The sequence below is a fragment of the Littorina saxatilis genome, linkage group LG3 (assembly GCF_037325665.1).
Source record: "Littorina saxatilis isolate snail1 linkage group LG3, US_GU_Lsax_2.0, whole genome shotgun sequence".
NCBI classification, from domain to species: Eukaryota; Metazoa; Mollusca; class Gastropoda; order Littorinimorpha; family Littorinidae; genus Littorina; species Littorina saxatilis.
Genome location: NC_090247.1, coordinates 29,360,261 through 29,381,944, shown reverse-complemented (window position 1 = coordinate 29,381,944; position 21,684 = coordinate 29,360,261). Strand labels below are relative to the sequence as shown.

Sequence of the window (21,684 nt, the reverse complement as noted above, 5' to 3'; positions counted from 1 at the left end):
TGTAAACCACCCTGTTGTGTTTGTACAAGGGGGAAGTAGAGTTTCCATTCAATGTATACTCTCTCACAAACAAGTAAGAACAAGTACATAATACAGTGCTAAGGGTTGAAACATAGCGATCGAAAATCATTTACACACATTCATTTTAGCCTAGCAGTTGCTGTCGATGCCTGAATGCATAAAATGTATACCGGAGAGTGCCCACAACCTACTTTTGTTTTGTGTTAGTAGTATAGATCTGCATTGACGAGTTTTCTAGTTGACCGATTTCAAAGACATTTCCCAGGTAAGTTTCTCTTATATCAGAGTACTAGAGGAATACCCGGCTTCGCCGGGGTGAATCGCGAGACAGAGACAGACAGCGCTGGCGGTTCATCACAATCACCTCTGCAGGCGAAGTCCTGTCAAACGGGATTGAGAATTTTAGAGCTTATTTCTTAGCCCTATATTATGCCAGAACATACAGACAGATGATTGATGATAAAATCGTTTATTTAACGTCACTCTGTAAAAACATTGGCGACATTTGTCTTAGATTAAGAACACACACAGGCACGCACACAAACTTTCCCTTTATGTACAGTGGTTCACCACCCTCCCGCCCCCCGCACACTCTCGCTCATCTAATTAAAAATGGTGTTAAGAGATACTTGGATATAAAATGGTATTTTTAAAAGTTCTGATAAAAATATATAGTAGCTGTATGAGAAGCAATGGCGTCAGCCGCAGCAACGTCTCTTCATATCCAGGGACCAAGTGGGTGCGTGTGCATAAGTCCAGCGATAAGTTTGGGACCTTGCCACCCAAGGTCTTTATTAAAACTTAAAAGATAGCTTAATTTTTCCTTTGAGGTGTTTGGCAGAATATTTCTATTTGAGTTTATAAACTGAGTCAGGGGTTGAAAGTGGCATGAGTTCAAATCACACTCCAAAGTCAAATGAGCAATGGTGAGGTCGGATTGACAGGTGCATTTAAGCTCTAGAAATTGGTAATTCCCAGCTTCTGCCCTCAGGCGGTTAATCCTTTTTATTACACGTGGGCATGAGTTATAGGTGTTCATCTGTTTTGATGGGGCTTCCCGAATGAGCCAGCCAGAGCTTATAGCCTTGTGCATATATTTGTTCCTCCATTCTCTCCAGAGAAGAGAGTCTGCAAGGCTACTGATCTCAGAAGCAGACAATGGCAGGTCTACCTCGGAGGCGCCTATGCCTTGGGCAGCTTCTTTAGCGGCTTTGTCCGCTTTCTCGTTGCCAGGCACGTTCACGTGTGCTGGACACCAGACCAGGTTAATCTCGCTTCCTTTTTTATATTTAGTCAAGTTTTGACTAAATATTTTAACATCGAGGGGGAATCGAAACGAGGGTCGTGGTGTATGTGCGTATGTGTGTGCGTGCGTGCGTGCGTGTGTGTGTGTGTGTGTAGAGCGATTCAGACTAAACTACTGGACCGATCTTTATGAAATTTGACATGAGAGTTCCTGGGTATGAAATCCCCGAACGTTTTTTTCATTTTTTTGATAAATGTCTTTGATGACGTCATATCCGGCTTTTCGTGAAAGTTGAGGCGGCACTGTCACGCCCTCAATTTTCAACCAAATTGGTTGAAATTTTGGTCAAGTACTCTTCAACGAAGCCCGGGGTTCGGTATTGCATTTCAGCTTGGTGGCTTAAAAATTAATTAATGACTTTGGTCATTAAAAATCTGAAAATTGTAAAAAAAAATAAAAATTTATAAAACGATCCAAATTTACGTTTATCTTATTCTCCATCATTTGCTGATTCCAAAAACATATAAATATGTTATATTCGGATTAAAAACAAGCTCTGAAAATTAAATATATAAAAATTATTATCAAATTTTTTTTTCGAAATCAATTTAAAAACACTTTCATCTTATTCCTTGTCCGTTCCTGATTCCAAAAATATATAGATATGATATGTTTGGATTAAAAACACGCTCAGAAAGTTAAAACAAAGAGAGGTACAGAAAAGCGTGCTATCCTTCTCAGCGCAACGAATACCCCGCTCTTCTTGTCAATTCCACGTGCACTGCCTTTGCCACGGGCGGTGGAGTGACGATGCTACGAGTATACGGTCTTGCTGCGTTGCGTTGCGTTCAGTTTCATTCTGTGAGTTCGACAGCTACTTGACTAAATATTGTATTTTCGCCTTACGCGACTTGTTTATAATTTTATTTGCCAGCTCCTTTATGGCAATGACAAGATCATGTCTTTTTGATCTTTTGTTAGATCTTAATGCTTCAATGGCTGCTTTGGAGTCAGAGAATATAGCTATCTTTTGAGGAGGAGTGTTCTTGAGATTGAGATGAACAAGCGACATGCAGATGGCAAGGAGCTCAGCTGAGAAGATTGAGTTTCTGTTGCACAGTTTAAATTTCCCAGTCATGTCATCGCTGGGGATTACAAAAGCTGCGCCAGCCTTCTTGTCATCCAACACTGACCCGTCTGTGTAAACATGAACATGGCCTTTGTATACAGTATCAATGTGCTCAAGGGCTTGTGTCCTGAGTAATAACTGATCATCCTTTGTAGCTGTGCAATATTCTGTGTCAAAATTCATTTCTTTCATTGTCCATGAGGGATCACGAGATATTGGGTTTTGGGCCACATCATTTGGATCGACACTGATTTCACTAAAGAGTGAAGCATTGAATTGAGCCAGTGAGGAGAAAGTAGTGCCAAAGTGGGCCTTTTTGTTTTGGATATGATTGTAATGCGGTTGTAGCTCCTCTTTTGTTGAGTTTTGCACTGTGTTGGCTCGAACATTGTAATCTGCGCAGCACTTACGCCGCCACATGTCAAGAGGGAGGAATCCTGCTTGGTGGTATACCGTGAATGGCCTGCTTTGAATGCCTTGGGTGTCCGAGGGCAAGCCGAAGGGCACGACACTCCGCTGACTGTAGCTTATCAAGCCATTTTCGAGCCGACGAGAAGTAGGCCTCCTGTCCATATGATAGTCTTGATATTATAAGAGCTCTGGTGATGTTTGTTAGAATAACTGGGCACTTTGCCCATGGTTGGGCAGCCAGTATTTTAAGAAGGTTGATGGTCTTATTTGCTTTGCTTAAGAGATACTTTAAGTGAGCAGTCCATAGTCCATTTGAGGTGAAAAGTACGCCCAGATATTTCACCTGCTGACTGGGTGAGACAACAGATTTATCTAGTGAGAACTGTATCTTTTCTCGATCTTCCAGTTTTCGGTTTGTAAAGACAACGAATACAGTTTTCTCGGCAGAGAGAGTGAAGCCATTCTCCCGCATATAGTTCGCAATGTTATCTATAGCTGTTTGCCACTCTTTAGAGAATTTGTGTTCTGTTTTATAGGTTTTGTTTTGATACTCTTTGCATAGAGCAATATCATCCGCATAAAGCGTCAGTTCGGCTCCATGTGTTTTAATTGTCGATATGTCATGCAGCATAATGCTAAAAAGCAGTGGTGCTATTACTGAGCCCTGTGGCACTCCCATGTCAACTTTGTGAGTGGATGATTTGGCACCTTTATAATCAGTTTGAAAGGATCTGTTCAGTAGAAAGCTTTTTATGTATTGAAACATATTACCACTGATGCCTAATTGCTTCAATTTGAACAACAATCGTTGGTGCCATACTGTATCGTAGGCTTTTTTGATGTCAAAAAAGACAGCAAAGAGAGACTTCTTGCGTGAGAGAGCTTTCTTAATTTTGGAGGACAGTTTTACAATGTGATCCGAGACACCCCTGCCTCGACGGAAACCGGCTTGGCACAGGGTAAATACAGACAGACAAAAGCCGCTAGACCCCATCACAAACAGAACTCTACAATCCACAGGTTTGCCCACACACACACACACACAAACACACACACAGAGAAGCCGTATATATATATATATATGTATATCTATAAATATATAGAGATATGTGAGAGTGTATTTTTCGCGTGGCTATAAATTGATTCGACCTTTTCACTTTGACAGTAAGAACAACTTACGGGTGCAAGGGAAGCGTTCTGGACAGCGCAGTGACATTCTAAAAATAGTAACTCAGAAACGGGAATTTGGGGTGAACGGCGCGAGACAGAGACAGACAGCGTGGCGGTTCACCACAATCACCTTTGAAGGCGAAGTCCTGTCAAACGGGATTGAGAATTTTAGAGCTTATTTCTTAGCCCTATATTATCTGCTGTGGCTTCTCACATGCCAGAACATACAGACAGACAAAAGCCGCTAGACCACATCACAAACAGAACTCTACAATACACAGGATCGAGAGAGTTGCCTTCGCAATGGCAGCTTTAGATTAGCCGATAAAACGCATGTAAACAAAATCTATCTGTACAGTTCATTCCGTGACTGCAAACACAGGAGCTTGTATCAAATCGCCGGTCGATCATTATTTACATTCTACTAGTACCATATACTACTACTATATACTACTGACTGCAAAGGTATCTAAAATGACTTGTAATGCTTACACAGGTTCTGCAAAATTGGGATGAGCTATATGAATTTACAACACTAAAGCTCAACATTTTAATGTAAGAAAACCAGTTTAAATTTGAGGCATTTTTCTGAAGAATTTTTCTGGACAAACAATCGTAAACAAGTGTGCAAATTGAGAACACCCGTACTCAACAGTGTCAGGTAGCGGTGCGATTTGATACACTCCAGTGTAACGAAACCACGTTTCTCCAGAATTAAGCAGCTTTCCCATTCGGCCTTTCTTTCTTTATTTGGTGTTTAACGTCGTTTTCAACCACGAAGGTTATATCGCGACGGGGAAAGGGGGGGGGGGGGGGGGGGAAATGGGATAGAGCCACTTGTTAATTGTTTCTTGTTCACAAACGCACTAATCAAACCCATTCGGCCTGGTCGATCTCGTATAAATTTCACACGCCCAACCACCAAGTCGGTCAGTGTGTTTGTGTGGGTTATTTAGCGGTGTGTTATGGGACTACAGCCGAATAAAACCTTGTAAACTTTAACCCATTGAAATGCTTCTTCTTCTTCGTCGTTCACTAGAATCATTTTGTGATTTGCGTGATGCAGCGCTTTTTGGCACCCAGGGGGTTCCGCATCTCTGACTTCGGCCTTGGACGTTGGTCAGGGGTCCCTCCCCTAGACCAATTGTCTTCCTGGGCTGTTGAGCTTGGTCTGCCCGTGGTTCTATTTCGGAGTTTTCCTTCTCCTAGACTGGTTACCTGCCAGGGTTGACGAGTCCAGTCTACCCGTACCCATTGAAATGAACCCCTTGGTTTAATCAATTAACTTTCAGACTTCAGACCTATTTCCATAAAGAGTTTTGAAATCAAATTTTCATCGCATTCTCCCATTATGTACCCCCCCCTCCAAAAAATAAATAAAAATAATAATAATTATAATTAAAAAAAATAATACACACAAACATTCTTTTTGCTGCACCATACTTTATTAGTATTATTTTGTGTACATCTGGCACTTACTTCATACACAACAAAAGCAGTACACTATAGATAGCGCCCGGTTAAACAATTGCGAGTGCACAAGTCAAATGCATTCCGCAGGTGAACGGCTGAAGAATGAAAAAATACCCATCTCAAAACATTTGCTTGCACTTTTGATCTTGACTGACCAGAAGGTGTGTGTGTGTGTCTGCGCATGCGCGCGTGCATGAATGCGTGTGTGCGGTGTTTGACTATGTGCTGGCAAGTGGGAGCACTAATGCAGTGCGAGTGTGTGAATGTGCATGATTGTGTGTGTGTGTGTGTGTGTGTGTGTGTGTGTGTGCATGATTGTGTGTGTATATGTGTGTGCATGATTGTGTGTGTGTGTGTGTGTGTGTGTGCGTTTGTGTGAAAGGAGGTATTCACTTCATTCTTCAAATGTTAAATTACCCAGGCATTTCCAGCACCCTCAAACATACAATAATTATGGTATTTCAAGTGTCATCAGAAACTCTTATGGTTTCAAAATAGTGGCTTTTTCCATGAGGTTCCCAAGTACAGATAATGACTCATCATTTATATGATAAATACTGGACACATGTCATAAGACCTACACAACATAAATCATGTGGCACTTGCATAAAACGAGCACACACACACACACACACACACATAAAAGCTAGCATCCTTCTGACTATAAGACATAAGACTTATCTACAGCGCCATCATATTCCTTCAGTTTTCTGAGTAAATCATAAATTGGAAGGTGGTGGAAATGGATTAAGCATGTCATGCAAAGCGAGCTGGGCAACATCACCAGGATTGCCCTTCACTGGACACCAGAGGAAAAGCATAAGAGAGGGTAGACCCAAGACGAACATCTGGTGACGAACGGTAGATCTATAGAAGGAGAACTGAAGATCCTGAATTCTACATGGGGTACTATCCCAAGACTCGCCCAGAACAGACAGGAGTGGAAGTCCTTTGTTGCTGCCCTACATGCCAACGGGCATAACGGGCTGCAAGTTAATAAATTTGAAATCCCCTAGCATCAGCACTTCATGCAGCTTCGTTTTTCAGCAATGAAGAAACCGTCTAACTGCCTGCACTTAGATTGCAGGTATCACAATTCCCTCTACAAAGTTCTAATGGAAGACAAATCCCGTTTATCTTCAGCTATGTGTATGTCGCATAGCTATTAGTGCATCTAAAAGACCGATTGACACTTGGTAAAACGTACATGTCAATGATGTATTGACCTGTGCTTGTCTACAATTGCGACACTTTTGGTCCCCGAACGTGTTTCAGTGCATGTACCCCTGGCACTGTAACCTAGACAAGACAAATACCTTCTTTCTTTCTTTATTTGGTGTTTTACGTCGTTTTCAACCACGAAGGTTATTTGTTTGTTTGTTTGTTTGTTTATTTGTTGCTTAACGTCCAGCCGACTACGCAGAGCCATATCAGGACGAGGAAGGGGGGGATGAAGGGGGCCACTTGTCAAGCGATTCCTGTTTACAAATGCACTAACCCATTACTTGTGTCCCAGCAGGCTTTAGTAAAACTAAATTAATACCTACTGGAAGATTACCAGTTTCCAGTATGTTAAAATTATAGGCTTAACCTATCTACTGCTGGACTTACATCAGAACACTATAACAGATTAAACTATACATGAATCGCGAGACAAGCGGCAAGAGAAGAGATTTTTGGAAAAAAATACAGGTGAATGAGCAAGAAGGCAGAAAAAAGAAAATAATTCATGAAGAAAAAGAGAGCATGACAGGAAAGAGGAACCAAAAATCTACCTAACAGCAAACTAGAAAGCTCCTGCGGTTCCAAAAACAGGAGGGGCCTTTAATTTCATAACCGCAGTGCCCCACTGCGGGAACGAAGATTATATCGCGACGGGGAAAGGGGGAAGATGGAATAGAGCCACTTGTCAATTGTTTCTTGTTCACAAAAGCACTAATCAAAAATTTGCTCCAGGGGCTTGCAACGTAGTACAATATATGACCTTACTGGGAGAATGCAAGTTTCCAGTACAAAGGACTTAACATTTCTTACATACTGCTTGACTAAAATCTTTACAAAAATTGACTATATTCTATACCAGAAACACTTAACAACTCAGGGTAAAAGGAGAAACAGAATCCGTTATTCGCCTCTTACGACATGCTGGGAAGCATCGGGTAAATTCTTTCTCGTCCCAACCAATCTGGGACTCCCCCTAACCCACGGGGGGTAAGACAAATACTAGCACTAAGGATCCGACAAACAGTGTAGAAAGAGGAATAGGCAAAAAAAAAAAAGGCAGTAACATATGACAACAAGATTGGGACTGGGTGTAAAGGTTGGGGGGGGGGGGGGGGGGGGGGGGGGGCAGAGGGCAGAAAGTATAGGATCAACAGCAAATATATTCAGAAAGATAACGAGTGTGTATACAAAAGCAAATCATCTCTCCCCCTCCTTATCCCTTAAAAATTTGATTGCAAAAAATAATGACGCATAACGAGAACATTCACACTACTGTTGCACATGTAATGCAACGACGTTTACTTGAACATTGGTGATCAGACATATTAACACACCACAAGAAACATTTTCAAGATCAGTCGATCAGGCCACAATTTCTAGTTTTAGCCATGTCCTCAGCACTCACACAACACATCTAATGACAAGAACACATACACCGCGGTGCCATTTTAAACTAAAAGTAAAAGTATATCGCAAACAAAATCTTAATCCCTACAAATATTTGTATGGGCTCATTTAAACTGCAAACTCAGAGGTTTCACTAACACACAAAACAATTATATCATATTCCTTCAATTTGTCAAATCTTCCTCTGGTTAAAAAAAAGTACAGTATAGGTTTTGTAAAAAGTAAATGCAAAAATATCACATAAAATCAGGCAAGCATAAGAAAAGAGACTATCAAAAAGGAGAATAAAATAAAACAGATATGTTTAGAACAAGGAGAAAAACAAACTCCGCTGATATCAAGGTGTTTATAATTAATGTACCCCTTGATTTTTGATAACTTACACATTTTTATATGAAATTGTTTGTCTTAAATTGACTTTCCAACAGAACTGTATGCATGAACACAATTACACACACACACAAAATCTGGCTAATCTCTTAAACTAGGCTTCAACATCGGCGCGCAGCAGGTGTAGCTCTAGTTTCTCTTGCTGGCAACGCAACATTTTGTACGGTGGACTTCTGCTATAACAAGGCTTAACTGTCTCCTGAAGAAGATTGTTCAGATTTAAGGGGCTTTACAAAAAATAAAACCCTCCCCCCCCCCCCCCCCCCCCCCCCCCCCCCCCCCAACAAAAAAGCTGCCTTCAAGCAACACAATCTATAAACAAGATGAGAATTTTTTTAAATGAGATTAATACCAATTTGTGAATGTTTCCGATGTACGCAGTTATGCTAATATATTTTCATTCATTTTAATAATTCAACAAAGCTGACATTATAGCTGATGGTACTTTAGGAAGGAATATTTTGAAATAAATCAAACAGCCTGTATGAAGTTCAGTATACCAATTTCACAGTCCTGGAATGATCGATCGCGATGTTCCCCTACTCAAAGGATATATAATCATACTCATATCAGCTTCCAGAAAAACTTGAATCATTCAGTTGAATTCATTAATGCCCTTTCTTTTCTTCTACTTCATAGGGCGGGGATATAGCTCAGTTGGTAGCGCGCTGGATTTGTATTCAGTTGGCCGCTGTCAGAGCGAGTTCGATCCCAGGTTCGGCGGAAATTTATTTCACAGAGTCAACTTTGTGTGCAGACTCTCTTCGGTGTCCGAACCACCCCCCGTGTATACTACATTGGGTGTGCACGTTAAAGATCCCACGATTGACAAAAGGGTCTTTCCTGGCAAAATTGCTTAGGCACAGTTAATAATTGTCTACCATACCCGTGTGACTTGGAATAAGGCCGTGAAAGGTAAATATGCGCCGACATGGCTGCAATCTACTGGCCGTATAAAATTTAATCTCACACGGCATCACTGCAGAGCGCCTAGAACTGTACCCACGGAATATGCGCGATATAAGCCTCATTGATTGATTGATAATGCAGCCATGATATCCAGTTGGCAAAATCTCTGACATGGCTAAATTATAACTACCCCAAATAATAATTCAAGTGACTAGGCACACAAAAAAAGAAGAAATAAGAATCAGTACATGTATCAGTGTCACGTACTTCACCCCACACACAAATACTTGGTCTCTAAGACTCAGAAACATTCACCACCTTCTTTCACACAACTACATACCCATAATAAAATACTGTTCACAGAAACTGAATCATCCCTTAAAAGACTCACAGATGGTATCATTAATTCAGTGACAATTAACTAAGCCAGCTGGCAAATAAGAAAAAAGTTCATGTACAAAAGCAATAATTTTACAGAAATAATTATCACAACATTTTTTTACTGCAACCTGTTGCAAAGAAAAAGTCAGTTCATTAGTAAATCAGTTATACAACATAAACTCACTTGAAACTTCAGTACAAAAGTATGTAATTATTACAACAATTAACTATCTGCCAAATTGCACCATTTTTCATAATTACCTTACATTATTTCAAATTTAAAAAGCACAGTACTGCATCACACTAGGGTACACGCTTGTGTAATGTGTACTTGTGTGCATGTTTGATAGTGTGTGTGTGTGCTTGCGTGTGTGCTTGCGTGCGTGTGTGCCTGCATGTGTGCGTTTATTTGCATGTACATTTGCATCCAAGCGAGCAAAAGCGCAGGCATGGGTATTCACAGGTGTATCGGTGCGTAACATATGTATTGGTACCAGAATGTTATACCTATAAGTTTCTGGAGAAAAACCCCACTATACAAATACTAGACGCCAACAGAAGTTTTCCCAAAACTTGTTCCTGTCAAGTTCCAATTCCAAAAAAACTTGCACACGCAAAACGCACGCCTAGATTCAATTCATCACCCTTTTCACACCTTATGATGATTCAAACGACACTTTACAAAAATATGTCCGCATGATTCCATGACGATGATCTGATTCTCCACCACACGTACACTGCTTCAGTCACATTTGGCTAGAACGATCGCAGTCCTGGTTGGTATGTACACCTGCACACACAGTTATGAAATATCATCAAAGTATGCGTTTTTGTATGGGCACTTGTACTACGATGCTAGTCAATTATAAAGCTTAAAGAAATGAAGACTTGTGCAAGCAGAGGCAGATCGACTGACAGACATTTGGCAGCAGACAGGTATATAGACATGCACGTTGTAAAGTGAAACAGGCAGACTCACAAGCGTATACACTTCTCTCTCTCACACAGATATATAGATTCAAATGAAAGAGGAAGATCACTCACAAGCGTACACTTCTCTCTCTCACACAGACATATAGATTAAAATGAAAGAGCCAGACAAGTGTTAGGTGCTCTTTTTCACGCAGACATATACATTAAAGTGACACAGGCAGACTCACAAACATGCGAGCTGCTCTCTTGCATGCAGAAATACAGACTCAAGTGAAACGGGTAGACTCACAAAAGTGTAAGCTAGCTGATATTATTCACACTGTCATATAAAGACTAAAAGTGAAACGGGCAGACTCACAAAAGTCTTGTCTAATGCTGCCCTTTAATTAATCTAACACATGCAACACTAGCTGCTCTCCCACACAAACACATGCATACGCATGATCCTCATACTTTCTCTTTCCCCAGGCGCAAAACAGTCACTTAGCACACACACACATGTACACACACACATGTACACACACACACAAACACACACACACATACACCCACCCTCCCTCAAAACACAGCTACACACCCACACACGCACGCACGCCTACACACTCACACACCCTCCCTCCCTCATAACACAGCTAAACACACACAAACACATGCACGCTCGCATAAAGCGCACACCCTCCCTCCATCAAAACACTGAGTCACACACACACAAACACACACAGACCCCCCCCCAATCCCAACACACCCACACACACAAGCAGACAAGACTCACAAAGGTGTGACATGGCCGATCATGCCAGGGCTCGTTGTGTGTCTTGAAGACAGTGTTGTGGTCAAGCCTCTTGTGACCGCCATACTCCTCAGCGTCCGAGTCCAGTACAATGCGGTAACTGTCCGTAGGTTAAGGATGACCGTCATCAAAAGCATTACAGAAGCATACCTTTTTTCCCCAACAATACATTCCCAAGGATGTTGCCTTAAGTCGCAGTGCAATATTATGCACGCACACACAAGCACCCATACACACGCACACACATGAACATACATCAATATACATGCAGAAACACCCATATACATGAACCCATATATTCACCAATATGCACAAACATGCCCCCATAACATATGCACAAACACACACACACACACACACACACACACACACACACACACACACAAACACACACACACACGAAGTGTACAGAAAAAAAATCCCCCCCCCCCCCCAAAAAAAAAACCTCACAAAAATCACAAGGGAAGCAACCTAGCTTATATCAAGTATTAACTGAACATAAAAAGGATACGTTCCTGGCGTTTTCACACCAATCTTGTAGTCGGTGTAGCTACTGTTAGGGTGGAAGTTGAAGATGAAGACCAGATTGTCAGAGCGGTCAAACACCACCACCTTGTCAGCGTTGTGCTTCAGACTGATGTAGCTCTGCAACACACAAAGAAAATATCATCATGCTTGTTCACCTTCACAGACCCAATTTAATCCACAGATTTCATCCAAAATAGGCAAATATGTGACCCTCCACCACGGAATGAGTTGCATGTCACCTTTGCATGATTTTCATATTTTTACATTTTCCTAAAGAGTTTGTTATGCTCTATCCAGTGGTGAAAACTGTTTAAGACAAGAAGAGCAAACGCTCGATCGAGTCACTTTCGCAGTTCTGAATATTATATGAGGCATCAGATGGACAGGAAGAAATTGCTATTCACAACACAATACAGATGTAAATAATTTGATGTAAAGAATAATCCTATAAAGTTTGAATCAAATCCGATGAATAGTTTCAGAGATATGATATTTCAATTTTTTTCCTTCAAGACATACCTGTGACCTTGAAAAAGGTCAAAGGTCACCAAAGCAGACGTCAAAGTGTAGAGGTCACTGGGAGTCACGTTCACATAAAATTTGAGCCCGGTCACTTTTATAGTTTCCGAGAAAAGCCCAACGTTAAGTTGTGTGTTGCCGAACAGAAAAGGCTAGTTATCTCCCTTGTTTTTCTGATAACGTTCGTAAAAGGCTACAGATGTAAATACTTTGATGTAAAGAATAATCCTACAAAGTTTCAATCCCATCCGATGAACTTTGTCAAAGATATAAAATGTCTAATTTTTCCTTTGACGCTGACCTGTGACCTTGAAAAAGGTCAAAGGTCAACAAAACCATCGTTAAAGTGTAGAGGTCATTGGAGGTCACGACTAAACAAAATATGAGCCCGATCGCTTTGATAGTTTCCGAGAAAAGTCCAACGTTAAGGTGGTGTCTACGGACGGCCGGCCGGACGGCCGGCCGGACAGACTAACACTGACCGATTACATAGAGTCACTTTTTCTCAAGTGACTCAAAAAGAGCCAAAACTGTGTGAGTTATAAGCCTGTGACTAAGATGACCCTCACACTGTTACCAGACACTCCCCGGACTTTAAGCATAGCACAGAACCGCGCGAGGTGACATATCATGCGACTCATTTCGTGGTGAAGGGTCAAATATGTCATGGATTATCAAATAACTGAGGGATTTTATGGGTTGTGGGAAACACCTTAATGCGCCAACCGACGATGTAAATAACTGTTGGGTTTGTATGGGTTGTGTGTTAATACTCTTGCTTTTTTGAGTCAAACTTTCCCACATGACAATATAGGCCAATTATATCACTATTGAGGGATGTGTCTAATACATGCAGACACGGAGCACGTGGGGAAAGTTTGCCTCAATAAAAGCAAGAGTATTCACTCTTTCACAAACCACACAAACCCAACAGAGTATATACCCTGAGTTCGTCTGATGTAAGTGTTTGGTCATGAGCCCAATTTACAAACTTGCTAAACAATCACTTAAATTCTTGCCAACTTTAACAATTAATCACTGCAGCAGTGAAAGGAAACCTCAAATTTGCATATTTTCAAAAGAAGAGAGGTTCATATTAAAGGAACTCAATCTGCCCAAAATGTACACCTTAGTGGCCTTGAATAGCTTAAACACTTACATTTTTTCAGTCCCATTAATAATTGTTTTCAAGGGGCACAACTCTGTCACAGCCCATAACAACAACCCTGACAGAGTTGTTTCCAAACATGGCCGGTTTATTGGTACTTATCTACGTTGAATGTCCTATTTTTATGGTCGTTCTTTTTGAAAAAACAAAACAAAAAACAAAACAAAAACATTGAATTAGCAGAGACTTAGTAACAAGAAATGAAACAAAACATAACCAGGGGAGTTATGCATGAGTGACGTCTAAACGTTTAGGCGGCGTGCAAACAGCGAGTGCCGCCAACCGCGATTTACACGGTATGCACGGGTGGCGACTACACGCTTGTACCGGTCCGAAACTGGCGACTAAATTTAGACGTGCTCCGGAGGTCGTCTAAATGGTTTACACGCCGACTTCAGTGAACAGAATGGCCATTTTCATGGTTTTCCGCCATGAAAGTCGACGAATTTTTTCGCCGTAATCGTTTTTAGACAGAACCCAATAGTTGGAAGTGCTGGACCAAAAAGTTTTTTTGTTTTTTTGTGAGATTCACTTCCCTTGTCATATTATTTTAGAACCAACACCGATAAGATTAGCGAAGACATCTTTGATTCGTTTCAGAGCAAAGTAGCACTGACCCATATTTCACTGGTTCTGTTTTTGACTCAGCTTTTACGCGACAGGCACCCTCTTGCTCGTTTCATCTTTTGCGCCTTCATTTCTCCACGCTCTCCGTCCCACTGACCCATATTTCACTGCTCTCCGTCTCTGAATAGTCGAACTCCCCGTGGGAGGAAGCGGGAGGATGTTATCGAATGACCCTAGCGCATGCGCAAAGGAAGGAATTCCTCGTTATAAAAATAGATTGACTGGTGACCTTGCTTTACACGGCAACTTGAAAGTCGGCGGTCTGGTCGTCACCCGTGCATACCGACTGAGCGCCTGCGGTAGGCGGCGACTTTCAAGTCATGACTTCGCTGAAGTCGGCGTGTACTTTCGACGTCACTCATACATAACACCCCTGACAAAAACACCTACAAAAAAATACACACGAAAACAGAAAACACAACTCGAATATCTATGCAAGTCCTTAATTTCATTTACATGGAATTGTGAATGTCTAGCTTCAAATAATAACCACTAGCATGAAAAATATAAATAGGCATGAAATAGAAATGTGTAAGTAATTAGTATTAGGCTGAATTTGTCTGCAAATAAACCACAAAATTGACAAAACAAAAGCATGGCACCCATAATCAAGAACAATCCAAGCAATTATATACACATGTATAAAGAAGAAAGAGATGACAATCATTAACTACTCGCAATAAATGCTTTTTTTTCCCCCCAGCGGGCACCTTACCTTTCCCTTTTATTTCATTCATTATTTCTTCCTTTTAAACAATTTCTTATTAGCAGCATGTCCCTGGCACCAAGCACATTTGTGAAGTCAAACAAAACTTCAAAGAGCCAAGAAAACGTTCTTGACCATAAACAACAGTGAACATAACTGGAAATGGGCGGTTCTGGTGAGGTTATGCCCCCTCTCTCTTTCGGCTGGTAACTGGTCCCAAATAGAATATCGGTTTGGTAACAGTTCGTGTGCAAGTCGTGCATTTTATATGGTAAACAGACAATGGTCGGTTCTGGTGAGGTTTATGCCCCTTCTTTCTTTCGGCTGGTAACGGGCGCCACCTCGCGGCAAGATCACAGGAGTTGTCTCGCGTTATCACCCCAGAAGCGCTCATTGACATGAACAATTGTGTATCAAAAAGCACAACAGTCAGAAACAAATATGTTCAACTGATTAGCTAACAAGCCAACAAAATGTTCCCGAAAACTGCAAACACTCTTGGAAATCTGGTAGAACAAATTCAGTTCTTTCAAAAATAAATAATATGTGTAATCAATTTTACTGGAGGAATAAAAAAACACGTTTTTTTTCTTTCTCAATTTGAAGTTCATTTGCTTGTGTTACTTTTTCTTCTTCTTTTGCGTTCCCTGAATTTGCTTGTGTTACAAATTATAACACTAAAATCAGATGACAGATATATATGTACACTCGACAGGTGCAACAATGAAAAAAGTCTTGTTTTTAATTTTCCTTCTGATTTCTAAGTTTCCAGCAACTGATATGTATAACATGTGATGCCAACTGGCCATGAGAAATCTTTAACAACTGTAACTAAATATTCCACACCTCTCAACCAAACATGCTGAATTTGTAACAAAATGAAGAGAAGATTAAAGCATAAAATAAACACACACACACAAAATCATGAACTGCAGTGGCCAAACTCTTTTAATACCTGAAACACCGTATAAAAGGTATCTGTCTCTTTTTTTTCATCCTCTGTCGACTTTTTCTGTTTCTATTCAAGTTGAAACAATATTGACATTTTAACTTAATGAAAAGAAATAAAACTCAAACTGTGATAAAAAAAAATTGTATTAATGCAATAACATTATTATTTCATGTAATTAATGCACTGCTTTATAAGTTGTTGTTGTTGTTGTTGCTTGTTGTTCGTTGTTAACAAAAGCTTTTCAGCATTTTAGAATAAAATCAAAAGTTGCTCAAGCATTTTCATGAACCCTTTTCCCCTAAACCACGTACAACAGTGAATCTAGCTTGTTCATTCAGGTATTTGTATCAGTTTCATAATAACTGTGGCATATGTTCTGTATGAAGGTTTCAAGAGCAAGCACATGACATTAATCCTCATGATTGTCTTACAAATTAACAACCATCCAGCCAGCCACAAATCAGGTTGTCATACATATGGGCACATGGTATATGAGTCAGTATTTGAATGATTCTTATGTAAAAAGAAAAAAAGAAAAATTGACCGTAATATATATATACTGTTCAAAAAAAGAAACGCATAGTTGCTACTTGCCAAATTTGTTTTATTTTTGGAAAAAATTAACAGAAAATCCAATATTTAGATTATTTGTTTGAAATTTGGTATGGACACAGTTGAATGCACACACAGTTCATTTGCATCTTCAAATCAATCAGTCAATCAATACGATTGGGTGCCGAGGCTGTCAAGTCAGTAGGGGGTGTGACTGCCTTGAGCAGCAACAACTGCCCGGCACCTTCTGGGCATGGACTGGATCAGATGCCGAATATCTTGCTGTGGGATGGTGTCCCACTCCTCCTGAAGTGCCTGCACTAGATCGCGGTGATTTGCCGGCGCTTCTTCTCGCCTGCACACACGTCTGTCCAATTCATCCCAGAGGTGTTCTTTCGGGTTCATGTCTGGCGACATGGATGGCCAGGGAAGCACCTGGACATGGTGGTCGGTGAGGAACTGGGTGGTGAGTCGTGCTGTGTGCGGGCGAGCGTTGTCCTGCTGGAATATGGCATCCTGGTCAGCCAGAAGAGGAAGGGCGTGTGGGCGCAGAATTTCCTCCACGTATCGCTGGGCAGTTATGCGCCCTTGGACGTGCACCAGGGTGCTCCTTCCAGCGGTATTGATCGCCCCCCACACCATGACGCCTCCACCACCATGAACGGGTGCCTCATCCACACAGTTGGGCGCGTAACGTTCGTTTACTCTCCGGTAGACCCTCCTCCGACCATCATGTCGCTGGAGCAGGAAGTAGGACTCGTCGCTGAACCACACGTGTCTCCAGTGATTCCGGACGGTCCAGCGAAGGTGCTGGTTGCCCGACTGCACTCGGTTCTGGCGATGGCGGCGGGTGAGGACAGCTCCTCTGTGAGGTCTGCGAGCTCTCAAATCAGCTTCATGCAGGCGGTTCCGCACGGTCTGGTCCGATAATCGGTGTGGCCCGGGGAGAGCCTGGACAGAAGATGAGGCCGACAGGAAACGATTCCGGAGGTGGCGGAGCCGTATGAAGCGGTCGTGAGCAGCAGTTGTCGCCCTTGGTCTTCCCGCTCGTGGCAAGTCAGCAACGGAGCCAGTGGCTTGAAACCTGACCCACAGTCTACTGATGGTGCTCTGGGACACGTGGAAGTGCCTGGCGATTGCACTTTGACTTTGGCCTGCTTGTAAACGACCCAATGCAATTTGGCGGTCTTCTCTGCTCAATCGGGCCATCTTTCGTCGCTGAATTGTCGTCTGATTTCTTTGTGGCGAACAATCCGCTTTTATGGGTTTTGGAAGACATGGTGAGAGCTCAATATTCCCTGAGTTTCATGAGATTACACTGAAGCATGACGAGTGGTCATGCCAAATGGGCAATTTTGACATTGTAGCCACTGATAACGCATGCGTCACGTGCAGAGCTCACTTGTGGCAATGGACGAAAGGTCGACGACCAGATAAACATTTTCTGCAGTTTGGTGGATATCCTTGTAGCCATATAACTAAATTATCCAAATATTACAAGCTATGCGTTTCTTTTTTTGAACAGTATATGTCTTCAAATATATATAGCAGACACAGCTTGATCAGCACGAGAGAAAACTGTTTTTCAGTAGACAATCCTGACAGTTATTTCCAGAAAATGTCTATTTAGTAAGATTTTGCTTCTTGTAAAGCTTGTTAAAAACATAATCATGTACATGCAGGGTGAACCCCCCCCCCCCCCCCCAAAAAAAAAAAAAAAAAAAAAATTCCCCCCCCCAAAAAAAAATATATGTGACAACAAATAAACAAAATAACACCAACACAAAATTAATGATAATAACTTGTACATTTGAACAGTAAACGACTTCATAATTATTTGTTGTACATTAACTTCAGATGATGGATGATCAGTTCACACAGTTTCAAGTTTGTAAGACAAACGTACAGACTTTATGATTCTTACAAAATATATTCCAAATGTGGGGATCCCCTCAACAGTGTGAGGTTTGACAATTTGTTGGGTTACCTGCACACTCACTCAATTTAAACCCTCCAGACTTGTACTTTTTGGGTTGTTTAAAGACGTTAACAAAAACATCCGCAGATCGTTAGCAACCTGAAGACAGCAATTCCCATATCATTATAGCTAAAGCCAGGTTCAGGGCAATCCCAATGCAGGAAAAGGTTTGTGTCATTGACAATTTCACAGGCGTTGTTTGGAACACATTTTAAAGAGAACATATAAGTTCGACCCTTTGACCTATAAACCAGAAACATTGTGGAATGATGGTGCACAAACTGAACTAAATGTACACCATACAACTATGAAAATATTCGCTGAACTCGAAATGACTGAAAAGAATTACACCCTTAATTCTTCGTCACCCTTGCAATTCCGTTTGTATGGCCCTGTTGGGTTTGATGCGTGCATGCCTGGTTTTCTCCTGTAAATGGGTGTCGGCACAGAAGGTCTGCCCGCTGTCCTCAGCCAACATGCTCCGTCTTCATGGCAGCTCAAATTTTTTATCGAGGTTCTCTCCTCTAGATCCGCCGTGTTTCGCCTAGGGGCTTGCGCTGCCTAGTTGATAGGGTCACCTCGTAGAGGATGTGGTCATAGACCACGCACGGTCGGTCTTGGGATAGGGAAACGTTATGCTAGTCCGGAGGGATTACGCCACAATGGCCACCTCGCGAAGACCCAGGGTCCTAGACTAGGGAGGTCCAAGGGGGAGCACCGGGAGGGCTACCCCTCTACCCGCACCTCCAACACAATCCCTTCCCCTGGTAGCTTCATCCCCAAGGAGGAAACAGAGCTACCTGCAACACCCCACCCTTGCAATTAACTTTTTAAGTTTTAAAACTGCACAAAAGTCAGACCAATTGACCTACAAACTTGACCTACAAACTTGACCTACAGACTTGACCTACAAACTTGACCTACAAACTTGACCTACAAACTTGACCTACAAACTTGAACCTTTCTGAACTGATCATCCATCATTTGAAGTTAATGTACATCAAATATGGAGTATTTCGCTTTCCAGATGTAGAAGTGTGGGTGGCATTTTTTTCTCACCCTGTATGTTATGCCCCAACATGAACAGTCAACAAATATAACCAGCAAATATAACAACCAACAAAAACTGGGACAACCAACAAAAACTGGGACAACAAACCAACTCGCCAAAATGTCTCCAAATCAGAGAAATTATTACATCAATCCAAATTATCAGCAAATCAAAGTCAATCAACCAACTTGTAACGCAAACAACAAATAATGCAAAAAAATACAACTTTTAGAATTCTGACCATACCCAAGATGCAGACTTAGTTGACTTCATTTTCTGTATATCTTTCTCTTTTATGTTTATCAGATCCTGCACTTGTAAAGGCAACCCAAAAAACCTCAAAGTAAGATCTTGCATGAGAAAATCGGTCAAAGATTAACTAAATCCAATAACTTAATTCTTTGTATACTTAAACTTTTGGGGCAAACCGCAAACAGTACTAGTCACAAAACCCCAGCAAAAGTGTGTAAAAGGTAGACCCAGACCTGTTTACCCACACTTTGACTTTGGTGTACTTTTCACCGAGATTCAGTGTATTTTCAAAATATTGAGAGTATTTTGCAACTCACAAGAAAGGTTCATGAGCTATTTGCTTCAAGGGCAGCAATAACATTTTCATTTCTGAGGTGTATGTACCAGTGCAAAATGGTATTCCTTACCTGGTTAACATGTTAACCGACTGAACGTGTTCATCAACGTGCTGGACTCGACGACAACAATGGCGGCAGATTAAGTCTCATCATATCATGTCTCACGTGATTACATTGACCAATCGTCAAAGCTGGATTTTATCCACTATGGGCTATCGCGAGAACAGGTTTGGCAACCTACTTTCGATTTCTTTTTCTTCTTCTTCCATTTAGTGATCATGATCAAACTTGATTTATTTTTACGATCGTTCTATTTTTTTTTCTCCAAACGTATTGGTCGTATCCTTGGCAACTTTGCATACAAAATACGGCGAAATCGTATGGGTAAACAGGTCTGTAGATCACATCAGCCACTATCCTGAACTCGGGTAAAATGAGTTACTTCCCTTCGGGTCTCATTTATCCCTGACAGGATGCCTTTGTTTTCCTTCTCTGGAGAGGAAATCGATTTTGTTTACATATTTAGAGCTTTTCGTAATGTGTTATTGATATAAGCAGATTCGCGATCGTCGATAATGATTTTTCATGGTGTGTAATTTTTAGATTACAAAGGAATTGATATGTAAGACAGTTTCAAGCGAGCTATCTTTCGCGGGTGTATTTACTGTGCAAACAACTCTAAATATGGCAAAAGTGTCACGTGATAATCAACTTTGGCTACGTAGCAGACGACACTTTTTTCCGTAACCAGTTGGGAGTGATGCAACAATATCACGGTCTCCTTCCCACAGCAGTCTCAACATTTCGATTTGTTTTAATCTTAGAACGATGTCTTTATCATAACTGTGAAGAACAGAACGGAGATCACTGTCGAAGTCAGCCAATCTGCAATCACTTTCGTCTCAGTTCATCTATTCTCAGAAACATTAGCGAAAAAAATGGGAGATAACTCTGTATTCGTATTTTGATAGATTCCACGCAGTAATTATGCACCCTGTCAGAGAGACATGCCGGCGATACAGCATGGACCGATGATTATCAGAATGATCAGCCACATACAAAACTAAGAGCGTACAATGGTAAACTTAATTGAGCCCAAAATTAAATAAATAGGGCTAAGCTATAGGAAATTTTTTTAAGTGATACAGATGTTGACTTTGTGGGTACAAAATTTATGAAAATTGGAAAATGTATATCTCTATGTTTTTCCCTGGAGCTTAGCCCTTTAAACAAAACATCTATCAGCATGTCTAAAACATTTCTGCAAACGTTCAAATCATTCTGATGAATAGTTTTAAAAATTATCTTGTCATCCGTGAACAAGATATGTTTTGATTTAACGCTTTGCATATTTTTCATTTAATAATTGTTACTGAAGTCAATCTAAAAGCAAATTTGTGTGGGATAAATTATTATACTGCAATGCAGTATGGTAAAAAAAATATTTTAAGACTCCCTCATTTTTCAGACCTCATTTTCTCAGATTTTGTGGGACTTAAAAAGGGGAGGGGGGGGTCCTCTGTAATGAA

The 21,684-nt window shown here is 41.1% G+C and overlaps 1 protein-coding gene across 1 annotated transcript; it reads right to left on the bottom strand.

Annotated features, from left to right (window-relative positions):
* Positions 1-7,313: 7,313 nt before the first annotated feature.
* On the bottom strand, positions 7,314-19,874 carry LOC138962080 (1,4-alpha-glucan-branching enzyme-like; the record flags this gene model as incomplete). Its single annotated transcript, XM_070333791.1, is given in 5 exon segments — positions 7,314-10,551; positions 11,467-11,584; positions 11,996-12,129; positions 15,988-16,050; positions 19,812-19,874. Coding segments are annotated over 5 exon segments (426 nt in total), but the record flags the coding sequence as incomplete, so codon positions are not given.
* Between the last annotated feature and the right edge of the window lie 1,810 nt (positions 19,875-21,684).